The sequence below is a fragment of the Hypomesus transpacificus genome, chromosome 26 (genome assembly GCF_021917145.1).
Source record: "Hypomesus transpacificus isolate Combined female chromosome 26, fHypTra1, whole genome shotgun sequence".
NCBI lineage: Eukaryota > Metazoa > Chordata > Actinopteri > Osmeriformes > Osmeridae > Hypomesus > Hypomesus transpacificus.
The window spans coordinates 9104603-9126861 of record NC_061085.1 but is presented as its reverse complement, the minus strand read 5'-3'; the positions used below and the strand labels follow the sequence as shown (position 1 = coordinate 9126861).

The window sequence follows — 22259 nt, the reverse complement described above, 5'->3', positions numbered from 1 at the left end:
CCCCCCCAGTTCCCTTGACCCCGCCCCCACCACCTGACTTTACTTGTTACTCCACCCATGTACTGAGACTAACCCCCCCCTCCCACAGGGGACACCACAGCATAGTCACTCTGAAACTAATACCTGATCCAATGTGTGGAGCAGTCACAGGTTCTACAGGTGTGTGAATTCCAGTCCTGCTATTCTAGACCTCTCTCGGTAAATAAAGACGGTCGATTCATTTGTGCATGGTAGTCCTTCTTTGCCGTGGTCTTCATGGGTGCCTCTTGTCCGCGCCGGGAGGTATGTGTGTCTTGAGGTAATGTCAGCAGAGGATTCGGGTGTAGCTCAGCAGTTAAAGCATTTAGTCTACAGTACGATAAGGGTTGCAGGTTCGAATCCCCTCTGCGTACGTCTGGGTAAAAGTACCTGCTACATGAATGCTGTGTGAGAGAGCTCGTCACTCCAGGAACTCGCTGCAGTCGATCCTTACTGCGTCTAGGGTCAGTTTCCCGCCCAGCGGGATCCCCATGAAGGAGCTGAGCGCGGAGGGGAAGAACTGCTCCTCTTCCTCCTCCTCTTCCTCCTCTTCATTCCCGAGGCCGGAGACGTACACCACGGCCGTGTCTTGAGACGCCTGCGTCTGGTCTGAGTCGTCCGACTGCTGGGAGACGCTCTTGAGGTAGGAGGTCTGGTGGTAGGCCGGCCAGGGTGTGGGCTTGGGGGTGGTGCCCTCTGGAGGGGCGGAGGTGATGGTGCCGGGGTCAGCGCTCCCTCCTCCCCAGTCCTCCGGCAGCTCCTGAACCTCGACGCTGGCTGGCTCCTGGCTCAGGTTGGAGTCTCTCAGGGGCACCTGCACAAACAGCTCCCCCTACAGGCAGGGAGGGAGGGAGAGCCTATGGGTTAGGTGTGTGTGTGTGTGTGTGTGTTGGAGTGTGTTATGGTTACTGTGTGTGTGTGTTAGGAGAATGTGTTAGTGTCTATGTACCTTCTTTGTGGCACACTCCTTTGCCCATTTGCTGTTAGCAGGATCCGGGACGATATCTAACATGAGGCAGTTGAAGAGTAGATAGACCCTGGGGAGGGAGAGGGGGGCAGAACATCAGGCCACAACACCATGCTGAGCTGTCTGCACCACTATGACAGCTCTGTGTCTGCACCCCTCTAACAGCTGTTTGTCTGCACCGCTATGACAGCTGCCTGTCTGCACTGCTATGAGGGCTGTCTGTCTGCTCACCTCTGCTGTACAGCTGAGCAGTGCCACAGACACATCATCACCATGACGACCGCAGTGAGGAGACAGACCAGCAGCACGATGGTCCCTGGAGATGGGTTCTGGTCCTCGTCTGGACACACACACACACACACCCTGGAGGTCATGCCACCGTGTCACCACAGAGATTCCTTACCTACTAGGTGGGGGGAAGAGGAGTCTGGGTAGGGGGGGGGGGGGGGGGGGGGGGGGAGTCGGGGTGGAGGGGGAGGAGTCTGAATTGAGGAGGGGGGGGAGTCGGGGTGGAAGGGGAGGAGTCTGGATCGAGGGGGGAGGAGTCTGGGTGGAGACTCACGCTGCCTGTTGTTGATGATTGGCTTGCTCCGAGGCCCCTCCCCCGCGGCCGTGCTGGCGGTCAGCCAGAGTGTGTGTCCAGGGGGCAGGCCCAGGCTGTGCTGCTGCTTCCACGCAGGGATAACACCTGCAACACACGCTCAGGTCAGGGATAACACCTGCAACACACGCTCAGGTCAGGGATAACACCTGCAACACACGCTCAGGTCAGGGATAACACCTGCAACACACGCTCAGGTCAGGGATAACACCTGCAACACACGCTCAGGTCAGGGATAACACCGGCAACACACGCTCAGGTCAGGGATAACACCTGCAACACACGCTCAGGTCAGGGATAACACCTGCAACACACGCTCAGGTCAGGGATAACACCTGCAACACACGCTCAGGTCAGGGATAACACCTGCAACACACGCTCAGGTCAGGGATAACACCTGCAACACACGCTCAGGTCAGGGATAACACCGGCAACACACGCTCAGGTCAGGGATAACACCTGCAACACACGCTCAGGTCAGGGATAACACCTGCAACACACGCTCAGGTCAGGGATAACACCTGCAACACACGCTCAGGTCAGGGATAACACCTGCAACACACGCTCAGGTCAGGGATAACACCTGCAACACACGCTCAGGTCAGGGATAACACCTGCAACACACGCTCAGGTCAGGTACTCTAGCAGCCTACAGCAGAGCAGGGGACAGTACAGTAGAGTAGGGTGCAGTGCAGTAGGGTGCAGTGCAGTACAGTAGGGTGCAGTACAGTAGGGTGCAGTGCAGTAGGGTGCAGTACAGTAGGGTGCAGTGCAGTAGGGTGCAGTACAGTAGGGTGCAGTACAGTAGGGTGCAGTAGAGTAGGGTGCAGTGCAGTAGGGTGCAGTACAGTAGGGTGCAGTACAGTAGGGTGCAGTGCAGTAGGGTGCAGTACAGTACAGTAGGGTGCAGTACAGTAGGGTGCAGTACAGTAGAGTAGGGTGCAGTACAGTAGGGTGCAGTGCAGTACAGTAGGGTGCAGTGCAGTAGGGTGCAGTACAGTACAGTAGGGTGTAGTACAGTAGGGTGCAGTACAGTAGAGTAAGGTGCAGTGCAGTAGGGTGCAGTACATTAGGGTGCAGTAGAGTAGGGTGCAGTAGAGTAGGGTGCATTAGAGTAGGGTTAGTCCATACTGCAGACAATCTTGTGTTTCTCTCTGGATGGAGACATGCAGGCGTTGTAGTGGAGGATACACCCCTGACTGTGCCCATCAGGCATCCCCAAGAAGCTCAGGGTCACCTTGCCGCCCTCCATACGCTCTCTGAATCTGGGGCCAGCTGTCGGCACTGAGGAACACAAGCAGAGGCTGTGAGCACTGCGATGAGGAACCAGGTTTCACGTTACGGAACCATAAAAGACAGGCTGTGGCCACTGTTGGCTCCGCCCCTCTCTTACCTTTCTCCCAGGTGTGGACAGCTTCAAATCCCGCTCTGCCCAGCGACCCCGTCTTGCCCGGCGACCCCACGTACTCCACGAGCACCGCTCCCGAGTAGCACTCGTACGGACGGAGGTCTACGGGAGGAGGGAACACACATCACTCACTGCTATGAGAGCAGAGAACACACATCACTCACTGCTATGAGAGCAGAGACGAGGGAACACACATCACTCACTGCTATGAGAGCAGAGACGAGGGAACACACATCACTCACTGCTATGAGAGCAGAGACGAGGGAACACACATCACTCACTGCTATGAGAGCAGAGAACACACATCACTCACTGCTATGAGAGCAGAGACGAGGGAACACACATCACTCACTGCTATGAGAGCAGAGACGAGGGAACACACATCACTCACTGCTATGAGAGCAGAGACGAGGGAACACACATCACTCACTGCTATGAGAGCAGAGACGAGGGAACACACATCACTTACTGCTATGAGAGCAGAGACGAGGGAACACACATCACTCACTGCTATGAGAGCAGAGATTTTTTAATTTGTTAGCAATATTTGCCGTGTTTCCGCCAGTTTTCTCCCTTTCATTCAAATGGCAGTCTCCTTTCTCTAGAGAACTTCGTCTTTGGAGGGGAACCCCCCCCCCCCCCCCCCTTGACTAACACATTTTCTGCGGGGAAACCCTGCACCTGATGAAATGAATGGGTTGTTATCAAGCTCTGTGGAAGCCGGGTAATGACCATTCATTTGAATCAGGTGTGCTGGAGCAGGGAACCATAAAACATGCAGGACAGCGGCCCTCGAGGATCAGGGTTGGAGGACCCTGGCATAGATCCAAGACAAAAAGGTTTGTTGGACAGACCTGTGAGTGTGGTGTGGTTGTGTTCAGGGTCCAGTCTGACCCAGCTGAGATCTGTGGTCCTCCTGCCTGCAGGGTACCACTCCACCAGGTAACCCTGCACCTCCCCTGCACCGCCAGGACTCCGCCAGGAGAGGGCGATGCTGGAGTTATTCACCACCCGCCACGTCACATCCTGAGGGGGCGGGGCTGGGAGAGGAGAGACGCTCAACATCCATACTGCTTCCTGGGTAGCATTCTAGAGACGGGGAGGGAGGGGGCGTGTGTGTGTGTAGGGGGACAGGGGGGGAGGCGTGTGGGGGACTGTGCCACTCATCCATGTTGTTCTGGGAGGACGGAGGTGTGCTCTCACCTGCAGCAGCTCTGACGGAGAGGGAAGCAGGTGGGGAACGCCCCCTGGAGTTCCCAGCCGCGACCGTGACCTCACAGGCAGACAGGAAGCAGTTCCGCTGGACTGACAGATGATTGGTGGAGGCGTTGGTAGAAAACTTCTGGTCGTGAACTACGACCTCATAGAACAGGACCCTCCCCCTGGCTTCCTGGTCACTCAGCCTCTGCAACCAGAGCGGCAGACGAAGCGTTACCCCGGCAACGTGGCACAGAGAGAGAGGGGGGGGGTGGCTTCAGTAACCAGGGGCGGGGTTGTGAGGCATGAGGCAGTTCTTCTAAGCGCTCTGCTTTCTTGGAAACTGCAACTAGTCTGGGTTTCATTTTGAACCACGCTGACAGAGGTTCGTCAGCAGAGGGGACCAGGGACCAGCGCACACACACACACACACACGTACACACACACGCAGGTTGAGGTTCAACTCAGATGTGGTCACAGTCTGACCTTTCAGTGAGTGCACTGCAGCCTGCAGCAGAAGCCAGTTCCGATGCACACACACACACAAGGTCTACAGGAATTCTGTTAGGGGTTAGATGCTAACTGCATCAATCTCACATCATACTGTACATGTGCTCTCTCCCTGTGTGTGTGTGTGGACACTCACCATCCAGTGTATATGGAGGAACTGGTCGTTCAGTGTGTACCACGCATCCACAGCTTTGACAGGAACTGTAGAACAGAGGAGAGGGATGAAGGGATGAAAGTAGTTACAGCACCATCCTTCAGACCACCTTCAAACAGGTCTCCAACGTCAGTAGCAGCAGAAACAGGCAGGTTTCAGTGACTTAAAGCTTTGCTGATTTATGTTCACAGGAAGGTTTCATCTCAGTGGTTAGAGCATTCAACAGTAGGTGAAAGCGTCTGCTAACTGAATCCAGTACATTATCAAGACAAGGACAAGGACAGGCAATCCCCCAGGGCCTTCCACATGAGTAGACACACGACACAGCAGTTCACACAGGAAGTTGGGTGGTGAGTGTTTCCTCCCCAGTACACAGGCTGGGGTGTGACGAGGCACAGGGGAGGGGGTGGGGGGAGGGGGGTGGGGAGGGGAGGGCGAGGGGGTGTGTAGGCACGGTTACACACACACACACCACTCACACAGTGCACACACTCAAACACAACCCATATGCTTCTCCACAACATGCTAGGTCTGGTACGGTTAGAGCTAGGACTAGGTTTGGGCTAGGACTGGATTGGGTTATGGCTAGGGCTAGGACAGGGTTAGGAAAATAGGATCACTTTTCTTCGTATCGTTAGATGACCTTTCCAAACGATGATTCGTCTTAAAACACAGCACCTGACTGCTTTGATGTCTGAACAACAGGAAAAGCCGTAGCTGATCTGTCTGGGAGAACATGATGTTCTGCTGCCATGTGCGTTCACAGATCCACTGATGTTTCAGCCTGTTCAGACTGCTCGACACATCGGAGACCTTATCTTCCACCACGTCTACTGAACGAAGCTCTGTGCTCTGTGAGACTCATTTGAAGCTTTGTGTGACATTGCTTGAAAAAAGAACTAGACAAAACAATGTGATTTGATCTCGTTTTCTGTCTTTCCTGCTGGCTGCTGGGCTAAACCAACCCAACACACATCAGCACTGTAAGCCGTTGCTTTTGTGTTCACTCAAAGAGACGGGTAAGGGGGGGGGGATTTCGAAGCTCCGACCGTCTGGTTTAGCGGAGTGTTTATCTGACCGATCCTGCTAATCTGCGTCGAGCTGTGGGGTTGATGAGCCACAGAAGCAGATAACAGCACCCCTGAGGTCACATATCTCTAATATAGATCACTCATCACTCACACAGAAACACAGTCTTGCTCCTGAACCGTGAACAGCATATGTGTGTGTATAGTGTGTGTTACGTGCAGTAGTGTGTGTGTGTGTGTGTAGTGTGTGCTACGTGCAGTAGTGTGTGTGTGTGTGTGTATTTGCTCACCGTCCTCATCTGTGATGTTGGAGATCGGATCGCTCCAGTTACTCCAGCAGCCAGTCCTAAACCTGGCTCTGACCCGGAAGTCATAACGTTGGTAGGGCTGCAGGTCACACAACATGTAGGCCTGCAGAGAAGGGTGGGGCTGCAGAGAGGGGCGGGGCTGCAGAGAGGGGTGGGGCTGCAGAGAGGGGCGGGGCTGCAGAGAGGGGCGGGGCTGCAGAGAGGGGCGGGGCTGTAGAGAGGGGCGGGGCTGCAGAGAGGGGCAGGGATAGGGGTCAGTCACACCTACCACCCAAATAAAAAGGTTGCAGGGCTGAAACCTGCTGTACCTGTGGTCTAGAACCCTACCCGTGGACTAGAACCCTACCTGTGGACTAGAACCCTACCTGTGGACTAGAACCCTACCTGTGGAGGGGTAGTACAACCCTCTCCCTGGGGAACCCTTCCAGAGAGGGGGGAGGGGGGCCAGTGCCGGCCTGGTGTTCGGTACTGAGCCTGCATCTCTGCCCACGAGCCGTCCAGCATCAACACACAGCTTCTGGAGGAGCAGTCTGCAGCGCCAAGGACAGGGGGGAGGGGCCTCACTACCGCACCACACAGGAGGGGGGAGAGGGGGGGGGGGTGTTAGACCGCAAACATGCTTTCACTTTCAGGCTCAAATTGTGTTTTTACTGTATGGCAATCCACCCAGCAGATCACCGAGGGTCTCGTGTCCACCAGGCTGAGCAAGCCGCGGGGGGTTTCGTACCGATGTCCCTCAGGGTGAAGTTGAGGGTTGTGGACAGGTTGGACCCCAGCTTGTTGGAGGCGTTGACCCACACTGAGAACACGGAGCTGTCCGGGCCAGGCTCAGGGCCCCAGGCAGAGCCAGACTCATTGCCTCGGTAGGACTCTACGGGGACACCAGATCCACGTCTCACCCTGGGTAACCACAGAAACACTCTGTCAATGTTGCTTGCATTCTATAGGTCAAACGGTTTGATTTGACATCTTGTGTTCGCGAAGCTGCATAGGCACCTATTGTGTTTTTATCTTTTCCAACTATTATTATAATTCAATCGTTTTACGGCTGAACAGCCGTGTTGCGAATGAGCTGGAGTGGTTCGTCTCACATCCTCCACCTGCAGCTTGTCCCTGTTCTCCACTCACCACAGCGTCCAGCTTGTGTGGAAGTGCGTTTCTCTTCCACTCCTCCAGGAACACCGCACCTGTCCTCCGGGCCCGTCCTGGAAGCAGCTCAGAGCCTCAGGAACGGCTGGTGGGTCTGGAACAGGAAGCAGGTATCGTTAGAGAGATCTGACGCATCCTACATGCACTGCCCGTCCATGGCTGTGGACAGAGGGAGACTGATGAGTGGAGCTAGGCTGAGGCAGGCCGAGGCAGGAGGCAGGCCGAGGCAGGAGGCAGGCCGATGCAGGAGGCAGGCCGAGGCAGGAGGCAGGCCGAGGCAAGAGGCAGGCCGATCCAGGACGCAGGCAGAGGCAGGCAGAGTCAGGAGGCATGCAGAGGCAGGAGGCAGGAGGCAGGCAGAGGCAGAAGACATGCAGAGGCAGGCAGAGGCAAGAGGCAGGCCGAGGCAGGAGGCATGCAGAGGCAGGCAGGAGGCAGGCAGAGGCAGGAGGGCAGACTTACAGCCGGTGATCACGTCCAGGCCGCAGGGCTCCGGCTTGTGCTCACAGCGGCAGCTGTAGGTGCTGTTGCTCTGGATCCCCGTCACGTCCAGGACCAGGGTGGTGGCGTTGTGCCGTGTTGGGGCCTGGCCCTGCATTATCATGTGGCTGCAGTGTGGAGTAAAAGTGCAGAACACCTGGAAGCTGGACCCCAGAGGCAGCGTGGTGGGGGCGCTGGAGAAGGCCACGCACGGCTTCTTGCCTGCACACAGCAACCAGCAGGTCAACACCCCCAGCAACGCTAGCCTGAGCTTACAAACATTTAGTCATTTTGCAGACGCTCTTATCAGACGCTCTTATAGACGCTCTTTCCAGAGCGTCAAACGGCTCAGTATGTTCCGGAGGCTGACTGTATCATCCGATCGAGACCCCAGACAGCTAGCTATACACTCATTGGCAGTTCCTGCACTGTGATATGGAAAAATCAATCAGATGCATTTATTTGATTAGCTAATTAATTCCTAGACAGGGTCTGACTAGGTGACCAATTGACTCATTCAGTAAGTGAGTGCTTTACAGGAAGTAAGTGCTTTAAAGGAAGTGGAAAGACACAGTTGATACCATTTGTAGCATTAAAGGCATTTAGCACGTCTGAGATGCATGTCAGAGATAAAACTGTCTTGCATTACAGTACACTTCAGTAGTGATTTCCAGAATGTGATCAATATATCCCATTTCAGATGGTGAATCACCCTCAAACATCTGTGCAACAATGGAAGGGGTGTTATAATGATCATCACAGGACATAATACAACTTTACTCTCCATCCACGAAATGTACTTTCAGTATTATTGACAGAACATTCTGAACACATAATACTTTGTACAGTCATTCTATACATCCACTACATACATTTTACATTCATTCTTTACATTCACGATGCAGAATGTATATAGTAAAGAGAATGTGCTGTAAGCCTATGTGTCTATGATGGTTTTGATGGGCATCATGCATAACTTACCTAAACAGACTCCAAAATGAACCCCCAACATGAGGAGAACGGGTAAGAACCGTACCCAGGTCAGGTGACACATTTCAGCTCTGGTGGGCATGCTTTCACACCTGGAGCACCGCACAGATCTGGTTACACACACAGTCGCACATTTACGAAACTGATTTAATGTCAAACAAACAAAACATAACTCTAAAACTACGACCAAAATTGTTGGGACATTAGTTGTAAGGGTGCACATGCTCAAATAGTCACTCTATTTTACAATAAGAATTACTCTTATTTACTAGGAACAGATTCATATACACAATAACTTCAGGAGAATATTTCAAAGACTAAAGACAAATGTCCGTTCCGAATAGAACTTCTGAATCAGAAAGACAACAACAGTGCAATACGTTTCAACAGGAATATTTAACTGACTTCGAACAAAAATTGTAGATTTGGGAAAAGGCGGAAAAAGGGACTCACTCAGATTCTCATGCTATTATCGCGCCATAGCTTTCGCTTATCGTCACCACGACTAACATTGGACGGGCTTAAAAATATCACATTAAAACCTTCCGTTTTCACATCGCTGTCCGTTTCTCTTGAAGTCCGCCCAGCACCTCTCAGCTTGTGTGTGTGTGGCTGAGGTGACAGCTCGCGCCCGCATGGTTTCGACTGGAGGAGTATGCTACGTACAAGATGACATTTGTGACCAAATCCTGCATGACACCCAAACAGTTAGTAGTATTGGTATTTTTATTTATTTAAGTATATGTAACAGCCTACATTTCCTTACTTTGACTGAAAACTTGTAGTCAACAGTTGCTACAGTTACATTGTTATTATGTTATTACCAGTGGCAATTTAGACCCTTTTTAGTGGTGCTACCCTAAATATCTCATCTCAGCAACTGATTATTATTGTTTATTATCATTTGGTGCTGGTAGTTCATGAAGAAAGGGACATCATTAGTTTTTTCATTCAATCAATGTTTTGCTGAAAAAAATACATAAATGTATTAATTGTTATCCAGTGAAATTATAGATTATATTAGCAAGGGGTTTTTACATTATTACATTGTTGTTACACTTATGTTTTTACACTGTTTGTACATTGTTATTACACCTTTTACAGTTGTTTACTCTGTCATTACACCATTACAGGTTTGTTGTGTTATTACACTGTTACACTGTTTTCACACTCATTGGGGGTGAGCTCACGCCTTCGGCGAGCACAACCATTGTTCTCTCACATATATATTTATTATTATTATTATTGCCCCCCTTAGGATCCGTCAATATTTGGACTACATAGACAACGCCGGTGTCAAAAGTTTTGTCTTGGTAGCGATTGAGTTGGCTCAGGCTGTTATATTGTTACACTGTTGTTACACGTTATTTTGTTAATACACCCTTTACAGTTTACCACTCACACACAGACACAACCCCCCCTCACACACACACACGTCCCGCGTAAGGAGGAAGCAGCGGGTGCTTTCCCTCGGCCCTGCCACCTTGCTGGTTATGAATTTGAATCATCAAGTCCTTCTAACAGTTTAGAATGACACCTAAAGCCTTCTAAACGGTGTTTAAAACACAGTCCACAGCAGTCTTTCGTGCTCCTGTCCAAATCATCAGACGTCTGAACCAAGACGTCAGACCCCCTAACGTGTTAAGGAGGAAGTGAGAAGCTTCTCTCAGTGTCAACAAACACTTGTCACAGCAGGCCTGTCTCAGCTCCCAGCAGAACAGAGGAGCCTCCATCTTGGTTCACTACTGAGACGCTTCCTGTTTACCATACATGCACGCTCAGCACAGCCCAGATGGGGCACGACAATATCACTCTCGCTGACCCACTTTTTCATTCATGCCTGTTCTTCCTTTGAGTAAAACCCACAAATACATTCAGTGGTTTGGATTTGAACTCTTGACGTGAAGTTGAAAACACACAGTGTTTCTTCTAGACAGATTGCCACGGAGCTACACCCATCGCCATCGGTTACGCTGGTCAGGAAGTGTTGATCAGACCGTCTGTTTGGGGGAAGTAGCTACAGGCTTCTACCTGCCACTGGGACCAGTGGCTCCCGTTCTCTTCTAGAGACACCAGCCCACCCTGACCTCCACCCTGACCTCCAGACCCCTGCTGTGCTCCCGGCTGGTACCCCCCGCCTCGCAGCCACGCCTCCCCAGGGAAGAGGCTGGTCATCTGGGGAGAGACGGGGGAGAGAAGACACCCCACGGAGGTCTGAGCCTGAATGGGAGAGGCAGAGAGCCCCAGGTCACAGAGCCACGTCCCCAGCAGTCCTCCAGGCAGCTCAAAGTCTCTGACAGAACCCTTCCAACACGGTGCACTCATCCCATCCTCCTCCTGCCTCTCCTCCCTCGCCTCTTCCTCCTCTCCCTTGGGCTCCTGCGGGGGGGGAACTGGGGCGGAGGTCTGGGGTTTGTAGCCTGTCTGAGGAGACAGACCCTCGGAGGGTCCTCCCCGGATCTCCGTCCCCTCTCCGGGGGCCTGGCTGGGCCGGGTGATGGGGTGCTCCATGTGGATGTCGGGGTAGACCTCCCCCCTCTCCTCCTGGGACACCTCCTCGATGAGGGACAGCACAGGGTCACTGTGTCTGGACCAACACGTCTGCTGCACCTCCTGCTGCACCTCCTGCGGAGCGCGACACACGTCAGAGACTAGCACACACATACACCTCAGACACTAGCGCACACACACTTCAAACACCAAGTAACGTGTGCAGATTGTCAGAGTGAAAGCTGAGTGCATCAAAACAAACACCTGGCACACTGGTAGTTATTTGTAATGTGGTGTTTACACTACAGTATTTACACCGAGTGGAAATGATTCATTTCTCTCCCCTGAGACTTGTCCTCTCTGTATTCTGCTGTTGTTGTTGTTATTAGTAAACCAGGGGATGAAAAAGAACCAGAGGCCTGTTCCATGAAGCCAGTTTGCCGAATAAGCCAGGCTTGTGTCAGTTAGTCGGACTCATTTCCAGCTGATTCGGTTCCATAAAGCCAGTTTGATGTAGTTCTAACCTCGTTTTTGTAACCAATGAAGTAAAAGTCAATAGAAAAAAGGACTTCAACACACGTATCGTTCACGTCAATCACGGCGTGTCGTTTTAATCCTGATGAGGTGGTCGATTGGGGGAGCTGTCATAGTACACGGCTTAAAGAAAACATTCTTTCTGGAAGAAGTCACGTGGCCGTGAACATGGAGTTTACCAGGAGCAGCTTGATGGCATTACTGTTGTCCGGCTGGGGGGGGGATTCCACCAGACAGGCTGGTCCGAAGGTCATGCATGTGTGTTTCACCCTGTAGAAGAGAGCACAGCTGCTTGGGTTCCATGCATGTAGGCTCAAAACACGTGACGTTGAGACGTCACTGCTCCACCGCAGTTAGAATAATCATGCACTGCTACTCCCAGTACTGAGGGTTTGGATTTGACATTTAAAACTGACCTCTTAATAACATAGGTGTAGTTGGCTCTTAATAACATAGGTGTAGTTTGCTCTTTATAACATAGGTGGGGTACCTCATCCTGATGTATCTGCAGAACAGAAGATTGACCAGGAGCACCATGACAACGGTGGCCACGCCCACGACCCAAATCACTGGAGGACCACGGGACAGATCAGAAACACCCACAGAGAAACATCCACAGAGAAACATCCACAGAGAAACATCCACAGAGAAACATCCACAGAGAAACACCCACAGAGAAACATCCACAGAGAAACATCCACAGAGAAACATCCACAGAGAGGGCCCTAACCTGCAGGAGGGGGGGGCGGGCAGGGCATCCAGGCCCCCAGGGGCCCCTCCCCAACAGAGGTGGAGGCGGAGACGGATAAGGAGACATAACCCTTCGGACAGACGAGCCGGTGTCGCCTGGGTTCCCCGGCCAGTACGGTGTCTGCACACACACACACGCTTAACATCTTACACAAACACTTCAATACACACAACCACATTACACACGCACGCACACACACTTAACACCTTACACAAACACTTCATTACACACAACCACATTACACACACGCACACATTTAACGCTTCCTATTTCTAAGCATGTAGAATACAGTGTGGGTAACTATTCAGAAGACTGGTGGAACAGAGTACAGCAGAATGTTCTAGAGGAACAGAGAGTACAGGAGAGCACTCTGAGTGAGAGAGTGAAGCATGCTGGGTAGCAGCAGTTGGTAGCTTGATCGTGTTTGTTGTGTTGTATCTCCAGCTTCCTGTGAGGTTGTGGGGGGGGGGTAAGAATAGTCCCTTATTCATCAAATACTTGTAAATGTGAACCGCTAAGCATCGCAGCTAAATTTACAGAACAAGAGTTTAATTTCTGCTGTGAACCTGTTTCTAACCAAGCCACAGGTTCGAGAGGCCTGCAGATTGCAGGATGTGAAACCGCCTTTGCTAGGTCCTTCTCCGCAGACGGTACTCAGTAAAAACTTTTCGCATGAAGCCTCTCTGAAGACACACCTGGCTGTCTTGTCTTGTTGAACCTGGCTGATTCCGTATCAGGATTATCTGATTATCTGTACCGTGTATCACTGTCTCATTCTAACCACCCACATGCTTCTTACTCTGCTGTTTTAGTCATATCCTGTGCACATGCATCACCTGAAGAAGGTCTCTCTCTCTCTCTCTCACTCCCTGTGTCTCTCTCTCTCTCTCTCTCTCTCACTCCCTGTGTCTCTCTCTCTCTCTCTCTCTCACTCCCTGTGTCTCTCTCTCTCTCTCTCTCTCTCACTCCCTGTGTCTCTCTCGGTCTCTCACTCCCTGTGTCTCTCTCTCTCTCTCGGTCTCTCTCTCCCTGTCTCTCTCTCTCTCTCTCTGTCTCTCACTCCCTGTGTCTCTCTCTCTCTCTCTCTCTCTCACTCCCTGTGTCTCTCTCTCACTCCCTGTGTCTCTCTCTCTCTCTCTGTCTCTCTCTCTCTCTGTCTCTCTCTCTCTCTGTCTCTCTCTCTCGGTCTCTCACTCCCTGTGTCTCTCTCTCTCTCTCTGTCTCTCTCTCTCGGTCTCTCACTCCCTGTGTCTCTCTCTCTCTCTCTGTCTCTCTCTCTCGGTCTCTCACTCCCTGTGTCTCTCTCTCTCTCTCGGTCTCTCTTTCTCTGTCTCTCACTCTATGTGCGTCTCTGTCTCTCTCTCTCACTCCCTGTGTCTCTCTCTCTCTCTCGGTCTCTCACTCCCTGTGTCTCTCTCTCTGTCTGTCTCTCTTTCTCTGTCTCTCACTCTATGTGCGTCTCTGTCTCTCTCTCTCACTCCATGTGTCTCTCTCTCTCTCTCGGTCTCTCACTCCCTGTGTCTCTCTCTCTCTCTCTCTCTCTCTCTCTCTCTCTCTGTCTCTCTCTCTCTCGGTCTCTCACTCCCTGTGTCTCTCTCTCTCTCTCTGTCTCTCTCTCTCGGTCTCTCACTCCCTGTGTCTCTCTCTCTCTCTCTGTCTCTCTCTCTCGGTCTCTCACTCCCTGTGTCTCTCTCTCTCTCTCTGTCTCTCTTTCTCCGTCTCTCACTCTATGTGCGTCTCTGTCTCTCTCTCTCACTCCATGTCTCTGTCTCTCTGTCTCTCTAATATGATTTATTGGCATCATGTTGAGGTTAAACAATGTTGCCAAAGCAGTCCACAGTGAAAGGACTGTGTCTCTCTGTGTCTCTCTCTCGTTCTCTCTCTAATTCTCTCTTCTTTAATTCCTTTAATTTCATTCTAACCACCCACATGCTTCTTACTCTGCTGTTTTAGTCATATCCTGTGCACATGCATCACCTGAAGAAGGTCTCTCTCTCTCTCTCTCACTCCCTGTGTCTCTCTCTCTCTCTCTCTCTCTCACTCCCTGTGTCTCTCTCTCTCTCTCTCTCTCACTCCCTGTGTCTCTCTCTCTCTCTCTCTCTCTCACTCCCTGTGTCTCTCTCGGTCTCTCACTCCCTGTGTCTCTCTCTCTCTCTCGGTCTCTCTCTCCCTGTCTCTCTCTCTCTCTCTCTGTCTCTCACTCCCTGTGTCTCTCTCTCTCTCTCTCTCTCTCACTCCCTGTGTCTCTCTCTCACTCCCTGTGTCTCTCTCTCTCTCTCTGTCTCTCTCTCTCTCTGTCTCTCTCTCTCTCTGTCTCTCTCTCTCGGTCTCTCACTCCCTGTGTCTCTCTCTCTCTCTCTGTCTCTCTCTCTCGGTCTCTCACTCCCTGTGTCTCTCTCTCTCTCTCTGTCTCTCTCTCTCGGTCTCTCACTCCCTGTGTCTCTCTCTCTCTCTCGGTCTCTCTTTCTCTGTCTCTCACTCTATGTGCGTCTCTGTCTCTCTCTCTCACTCCCTGTGTCTCTCTCTCTCTCTCGGTCTCTCACTCCCTGTGTCTCTCTCTCTGTCTGTCTCTCTTTCTCTGTCTCTCACTCTATGTGCGTCTCTGTCTCTCTCTCTCACTCCATGTGTCTCTCTCTCTCTCTCGGTCTCTCACTCCCTGTGTCTCTCTCTCTCTCTCTCTCTCTCTCTCTCTCTGTCTCTCTCTCTCTCGGTCTCTCACTCCCTGTGTCTCTCTCTCTCTCTCTGTCTCTCTCTCTCGGTCTCTCACTCCCTGTGTCTCTCTCTCTCTCTCTGTCTCTCTCTCTCGGTCTCTCACTCCCTGTGTCTCTCTCTCTCTCTCTGTCTCTCTTTCTCCGTCTCTCACTCTATGTGCGTCTCTGTCTCTCTCTCTCACTCCATGTCTCTGTCTCTCTGTCTCTCTAATATGATTTATTGGCATCATGTTGAGGTTAAACAATGTTGCCAAAGCAGTCCACAGTGAAAGGACTGTGTCTCTCTGTGTCTCTCTCTCGTTCTCTCTCTAATTCTCTCTTCTTTAATGAGTGGAGAGCCCGTCTCCGGCTGCTCTGTGGTCTGTGGGTGGGATGTGCAGGCAGGTGGATTCCTCCCGTTACGTAAGAGAAGAGAAAACGCCTTCACACGTACTTTATACAACTGTTCCATCCCCCACACACCATCCCCCCTCACACACATACATGTGCACACACACACACACGTGCAGAGACAGACACACACAGAGCATGCTGACCTTTGCGCTGCGGGGCTCCCTGGGCGCGGACGTAGATGGAGTAGTGTGTGATGAAGCCTCTCTGCTCCTCCAGAGCCAGCTCTTCCCAGGTCATCACCACCTCCCCTGCCTGGTGAGACACCACCCTGGCCCTCGGCCCTGCCAGGGGCTCTGGAGCAGTCACACACACACGTCAGATACACACACACACATCAGATACACACACATACACAAACATGTCAGACATAGAGGTGAGGATGGGACACAGACAAGTGTAGCATCGCTACTTATACAAAGATCATGAGCGTCTGCTACTACGACGACATGATGTCTCTGACTGGCTGGGCCTGGTTCTTACTCTGCTGTCTGGAGTAGACTAGGCTGGAGGCCAGCTCACAACCCCCCCTGCTGGTGTCAGCGTGGAGGGAAACCTGGTACCTCACCCCCGCGTCCAGGCCTGAAACAACAGCACACAGCATCACACTTCCTGTCCTCTCCCAACTCAAACTGCAGCCTTCAGAGCCTCAGTGTTGCTCTGCTGCCTCTGGTGGTTGAGAGAGAACTGCGTTCTGCCTCTGTACAACACTGGTGTTCTCTGAATCAGAATGGGATTTATTCGCCATGAAAGTTTGCACAGACAAGGAATTTGCTTTAGCAGGAAGGTGCATACAGTAAACATATAGGAATCTTACATTTAAATATGTGGTCTAACTATACTAAGGATACATAAACTAGCAATACTAAGTGGAATACAATTAAAATAAAATATACAATAAGTAAAATATAAGCTGCCAATTTACAATATAAAATACAATATAAAATACAAATATTACAGGAATTGAGTGTAGTGCAAAATGTAAATAGTTTTTAAAGACATTCAGTCAGTGTGAGCTTTGGCCTTGTTGAGGAGGCCAACAGCTGAGGCTTCCCCTTGGCCAGTGTAAACACAGACTGCTCCTGGATACTGTTGAACTCTGCTCTCCTGATTCTTTATCTTCTTTACTTTCCCCATGCACCATTTGTATGTTTCTTTGGATAAAAGTGTTTGTTAGAAAAGTAAGATGTAGCTATACCTGTCTGAGGTGTGTGTCTGTGATGCAAGTATTATGTACCTGTGATGGAGGTGTGTACCTGTGATGGAGGTGTGATGTACCTGTGATGGAGGTGTGATGTACCTGTGATGGAGGTGTGTACCTGTGATGGAGGTGTGATGTACCTGTGATAGAGGTGTGATGTACCTGTGATGGAGGTGTGATGTACCTGTGATGGAGGTGTGTACCTGTGATGGAGGTGTGTACCTGTGATGGAGGTGTGTACCTGTGATGGAGGTGTGTACCTGTGATGGAGGTGTTATGTACCTGTGATGGAGGTGTGTACCAGTGATGGAGGTGTGATGTACCTGTGATGGAGGTGTGATGTACCTGTGATGGAGGTGTGATGTACCTGTGATGGAGGTGTGTACCTGTGATGGAGGTGTGTACCTGTGATGGAGGTGTGATGTACCTGTGATGGAGGTGTGTACCTGTGATGGAGGTGTGTACCTGTGATGGAGGTGTGATGTACCTGTGATGGAGGTGTTATGTACCTGTGATGGAGGTGTGTACCTGTGATGGAGGTGTTATGTACCTGTGATGGAGGTGTTATGTACCTGTGATGGAGGTGTGTACCTGTGATGGACGGTGTACCTGGGTGTGTACCTGTGATGGAGGTGTGATGTACCTGTGATGGAGGTGTTATGTACCTGTGATGGAGGTGTGATGTACCTGTGATGGAGGTGTTATGTACCTGTGATGGAGGTGCTCCTCTGCTCCCTGGAAACTCTCTGCCAGCCCAGGACTCCAGACCCAGACCTCCACTCCACCACATAGCCCAGCAGAACAGCCCCAGCCTCGTCCCCGGCCCCAGCCTTGTCCCCAGCCCCAGCCTCGGTCCAGGACAGGACCACAGAGCCGTTTGCACCAGCCAGGTGTGTCAGCACCTGAGCAGGCAGAACTACAGGAGACGGGACCAGACGGGACCAGACGGGGCCAGACAGGACCAGACAGGACCAAACATCAGATCGGTTACAGTCTGTAACACATGTTAGCTGCCCCACACAGCAGCATGAAGACTGGTTGCTAGCGGGAGTGTGCGTGTGTACCTGTGTAGTTCAGGTAGAGGGTGGCAGTTGGGGACCTGCCGTAGGAGGTGAGGGCGGTGACTTCCAGAGCCCTCACCTCAGGTGAGAGGAGGAGAGAGTGCTGGGTGGTATCGGCAGCACAGTGAACCCTCTGTGTGTCACCGTGCTCCAGGTACGCCAGCTCATGCCACACCTGGCTGCCTGGCTGTCCTGGGTGCTGGGGGCAAGGGAGAGAGGGAGGGAGGGGCGGTGGGGAGGAAGGGAGGGGGGGAGGCAGGTGAGCTGTCTCCCAGGGTGCACCAGGACAGGTGGAGCTTGTGTTTCTGATGTGCAGAGATGTTGCAGAGATGTTGTTGCAGTACCTCCACACAAAGCTAGAGGGAGCTCCTTCACAACGGCAGGCGACACACACCAACCTTCCACACCCATGCGACACACACACTTCCCTACCTTCCACATCACGATCACGGTCCGAGCTCCGTCCTTCTCCAGGGGCAGCATCACTCTCCACACGTCTGGTTCCTGGCTGGGCCCTGGAAACACCCCGCAGTCTTCACATCTCACCCCTCACACGCTTCTATCGCATCACATCCTGTTTCTACAGCCCTTCTTACCAGTACTGTCACGGAGGGCTACACGTACGCCCATAGAACGGCACCTAGACCAACCTAAATCTTCAAGGAAGACAAGGAGACACTGCCAGGGGGGAGGAGAAATGTACGAAAGCTTTTGGAGGGGCAGGTCAGTGAGGGATGCCCTCCTCCAGAGACAGTCAGAGAAAGGGAATATTTATGGCGGTAAAAGTACAAACTAGCACCACTGTAGTTAATAACGTAAAGTGTTACTGTAAAGTGTAACCATGATGAGATTCTTATCTCAATCAACTCTGGTACAAGCAGGGCCGATACCTCACCTGCTACAGAGCTCACCTGCCACAGGGCTCACCTGCTACAGGGCTCACCTGCTACAGGGCTCACCTGCTACAGAGCTCACCTGCTACAGGGCTCACCTGCTACAGGGCTCACCTGCTACAGGGCTCACCTGCTACAGAGCTCACCTGCTACAGGGCTCACCTGCTACAGGGCTCACCTGCTACAGGGCTCACCTGCTACAGGGCTCACCTGCTACAGGGCTCACCTGCTACAGAGCTCACCTGTTACAGATCTCACCTGCTACAGATCTCACCTGCTACAGAGCTCACCTGTTACAGATCTCACCTGTTACAGATCTCACCTGTTACAGAGCTCACCTGCTACAGATCTCACCTGTTCCAGGGCTCGTCTGGCTGAACGATGAGCTCCAGCTGCTGCACACAGGCCTGGAGGCGGAGGTGGAGGTGGTCACAGGTATGGAGCTACACACTTTCACCTGCATTTCATACTCGGTTTGTTGCTCCAAACCCCGAATCATGAAGCTGTGTTTACCGAGATCAGTCGCCTGTTTCTCCACCTAGAGGCCACAACAAACAACGTGTTTGTTAGGGGGGATTTGAACCAGCGACTTCCTGTTCTCGGCAACTACAGGGCGGCTTAAAAGTGTACAACTCACTTACCCAGGAGCCATTGCGTTTCCTGAATCTGAGGTGTGCGGCCTGTTGCAAAGAGGGGCGGGCGGACGCCCAGAGCACCTCTGCTGATGTGGAGTCGTTGGCAAACAGGACGTTGACGATGCCTGGGGCGTCTGGGTCTGCAGCAGACGACAGAGCAGCCATGACATGACTTTCCCGATAACCAGGTCAGATGATACATACCACCAGGGACGAGACACGCTGACACAGGCAGGAAATAAGTCACTGAGCGAGTGTGTCTGTGCGTGCGTTTCTGTGTCTGTGCGTGTTTGTGTGTACTTGCGTGAGTATATGTGCGCATGACCAGACCACAAAGAGAAACCTCTGAACACAACATCGCACAATCAGATCACCATGAAGAACAAAGAAAAAACGTGATCAAAGTATCTCAGGTCCACTTTGAACCTGCGGTAACCCAAAGCATCTTGGGAATCGTGGTTCTCACATTGAGGGTACAGGTCTATGCCGCAGATGGTCTGAAACATATGCTTTCTCTTCTGCAGCCTACAGATCAGGGAGGAACCGTGGACCCCAGTCAGATGGAACCGCGCGCTGCTGCAATTCTCCCTCCACCCCTCATGTTGGGCCACACCATCCAGCTCCAGGACGAACCTGACCACACAATACCACCCTGGTTACCCACACGCTCCATGACGACCATGGGCGAAATAGACACGCAAAGACCACAAATCAGTTCTGTGGTGTCGATATGTCCTGTGCTGTACAGCAAATGGCCTCTCGGAGGACATAACATTTTTTGAAGTCTAAGTGGGACGTAGGAATCAAACTGAACGAGTAGAGCAGTGTTGTTCAACCCTGGTGCTCAGGGCCCACTGTCCTGTATGTTGTAGATGTTGGAGCAGGGAAATGTCTGGTTCATACAGGACAGTGCACCCAGAGGACCAGGACGCCCCTGGAACAGAGATTAGAACAGAGATGCACCAACTTATCGTGGAGGCAGCTGGCGTCCGCGTAGTGGCAGGAGACTTTGAGGTTGGAGCCTGCGAGGAACTTGGCACCCGTGTCAACCGTTAACGTGCCCGGACAAGTAACCAGGGGCAACATCTCAGAAGACACCAGGAGAGAACCTGACTCAGATGACAACAACAACAACAACAAGTCAGTTTGTCAGAGGCAGCAACCGCGAGCCAGAAGGACCCGCCAGTAAGTGAACACAGTGGGCGTTTAGCGCAGCAGACAACTCCAACCAGAACAGTCCCCCACAATACACGAGCTGTATTTAGTCATTATTTTGTATTGTTATGTAGTAACCTGTGTACTCACAGCAGCCAGAGAAGTGCAGGAGCCAGGTGACGGTCCAGGGTGCTCTCTGAGAACTCATCTCCCCTGTCTGACGGGCGGGAAGTGTTTTACCTGCCGAAGACAACCTTTCTGCCTCTTCAACAGGTAGGTCGGGATCAGCCTTCACTGACCACAACTTCTGCATGTTGACTAGAGTTGAACACTTCTGCATGTTGACTAGAGTTGAACATTTCTGTATGCTTGGTTCTTCTGGATGTCTGATTACAGATGATCAACGGCACTCTGGTCTGAGCCTCCTGTCAGCTGTCTTTTGAGACCAAGAGAGTTGACCTTACCTGGTCATCAACAAAACAGATCCAGATTGTGCTTCGGTCTTCGATCTCGTTAACTGACATAGCACAGTTCTACAGTTCTAACATCTCCATCTCCCAAACTGTACAAAAAAACTAACATTTTAACTGGTAGTCTTACCTCAGTAAAAGATGTGGTAACATCCTTATTTCACAATGTGTCTTCAGATAACAGGATATTTTAAAATATCTGATTTAAGAAGAAAATGACATGTTCCTCTTCATTGAGAGTGAGTAATGTGATCATTATCTGATTCAGTTACTGTGAAGCTAAGCTGACTAAACAGCCTGTGAGCCAGATGACACTGAGCACTGACATAATTCCAAACTGTAAATGTGTCATCGACCTAGATTTGTGACATTTCAGCAAGTACAGACGTTTTTAACATGAGGTGTCCCACTTCAGTAACCACCACAACTCTACCCACAGAGACTGCTACAGATGCTTCAGCTCGTCTCTCTTTTGTCACAAAATGTTCAATAAGATGACATACTCTGCAGATATCACCTACCAGAACCTTCTTCCTCCAATTCCTGGATTTGGCTAGTCAGCGTAATCATGGTGACGGGGGTGCAAACACAAGAGGTCAACCTGCATCTGGTTCATGGAGAATCACTATTAAAACATTTTAAAGTCAAAGATATGTTTTTTGTAAGAACTGTTTCCTTACCTCTCCTGACCCCTGGTTATTCTGCTACACCTGAACTGATGCAGAAATATAAAAAAAAGAATAGCAGTTGATGTTTGTTATGAACGACACCGGGTATAGCATCTGACAGTGGTACAAAACCAAGATAAAAAACCTTTTATGTTTTAGTGTAATTCTGACCTGATAGATGAGTGAAACCTTTCATGTTTTAGTGTAATTCTGACCTGATAGATGAGTGAAACCTTTCATGTTTTAGTGTAATTCTGACCTGATAGATGAGTGAAACCTTACGTGTTCAAACTGTACCTCGTGTGGAACAGACTGTGAGAACCAGCACAGCGCGGTAGAGGACTGATTTTGTTTCCATTTCCATCACGGTCTTCAAAAAGCCGTTTGGGGGGGGGGGGGGGGGGGGGGGGGGAACCCCACCAGAGCCACATCACAAAGACCTAATAATAAGGACACTTTTAGTGAAACACCAGCAGTGCCGATATTTAAG

The 22259-nt window shown here is 51.4% G+C and overlaps 2 protein-coding genes and 1 long non-coding RNA gene across 5 annotated transcripts; 1 reads left to right on the top strand and 2 right to left on the bottom strand.

The window, feature by feature from the left end:
* Positions 1-123: 123 nt before the first annotated feature.
* On the bottom strand, positions 124-9769 carry il12rb2 (interleukin 12 receptor, beta 2a). The gene is made up of 16 exons (XM_047049524.1): positions 9264-9769; positions 8802-8920; positions 7803-8042; positions 7320-7434; positions 6919-7091; positions 6576-6754; positions 6174-6420; positions 4838-4902; positions 4198-4399; positions 3849-4034; positions 2980-3096; positions 2718-2870; positions 1548-1673; positions 1217-1325; positions 968-1055; positions 124-850 (listed from the first exon to the last, which is right to left on the bottom strand). The coding sequence occupies exons 2-16, from the start codon at positions 8890-8892 to the stop codon at positions 440-442; spliced, it is 2502 nt and encodes an 833-aa protein (XP_046905480.1). The 5' UTR covers positions 8893-8920; positions 9264-9769; the 3' UTR covers positions 124-439.
* A 329-nt stretch (positions 9770-10098) lies between these two features.
* il23r (interleukin 23 receptor) lies at positions 10099-21710 on the bottom strand. Of its 3 annotated transcripts, XM_047049510.1 has the most exons (16): positions 21232-21708; positions 20782-21095; positions 20444-20585; positions 19943-20109; positions 19483-19616; positions 19355-19379; positions 19180-19248; positions 18381-18463; positions 17952-18147; positions 17597-17803; positions 16170-16268; positions 15833-15982; positions 12565-12705; positions 12325-12403; positions 12014-12104; positions 10099-11435 (listed from the first exon to the last, which is right to left on the bottom strand). In XM_047049510.1, the coding sequence occupies exons 2-16, from the start codon at positions 20969-20971 to the stop codon at positions 10788-10790; spliced, it is 2421 nt and encodes an 806-aa protein (XP_046905466.1). In that variant the 5' UTR covers positions 20972-21095; positions 21232-21708; the 3' UTR covers positions 10099-10787. The 3 variants fall into 3 exon arrangements, with proteins under 3 accessions (XP_046905466.1, XP_046905463.1, XP_046905464.1); XM_047049507.1 differs by having other exon boundaries at positions 19196-19379; positions 21232-21710; XM_047049508.1 differs by having other exon boundaries at positions 19196-19379; positions 20782-21067.
* On the top strand, positions 20569-21193 carry LOC124487296. The gene is made up of 3 exons (XR_006958359.1): positions 20569-20661; positions 20784-20904; positions 21028-21193. It is a non-coding gene; the product is annotated as an uncharacterized LOC124487296 (long non-coding RNA).
* Positions 21711-22259: the final 549 nt, after the last annotated feature.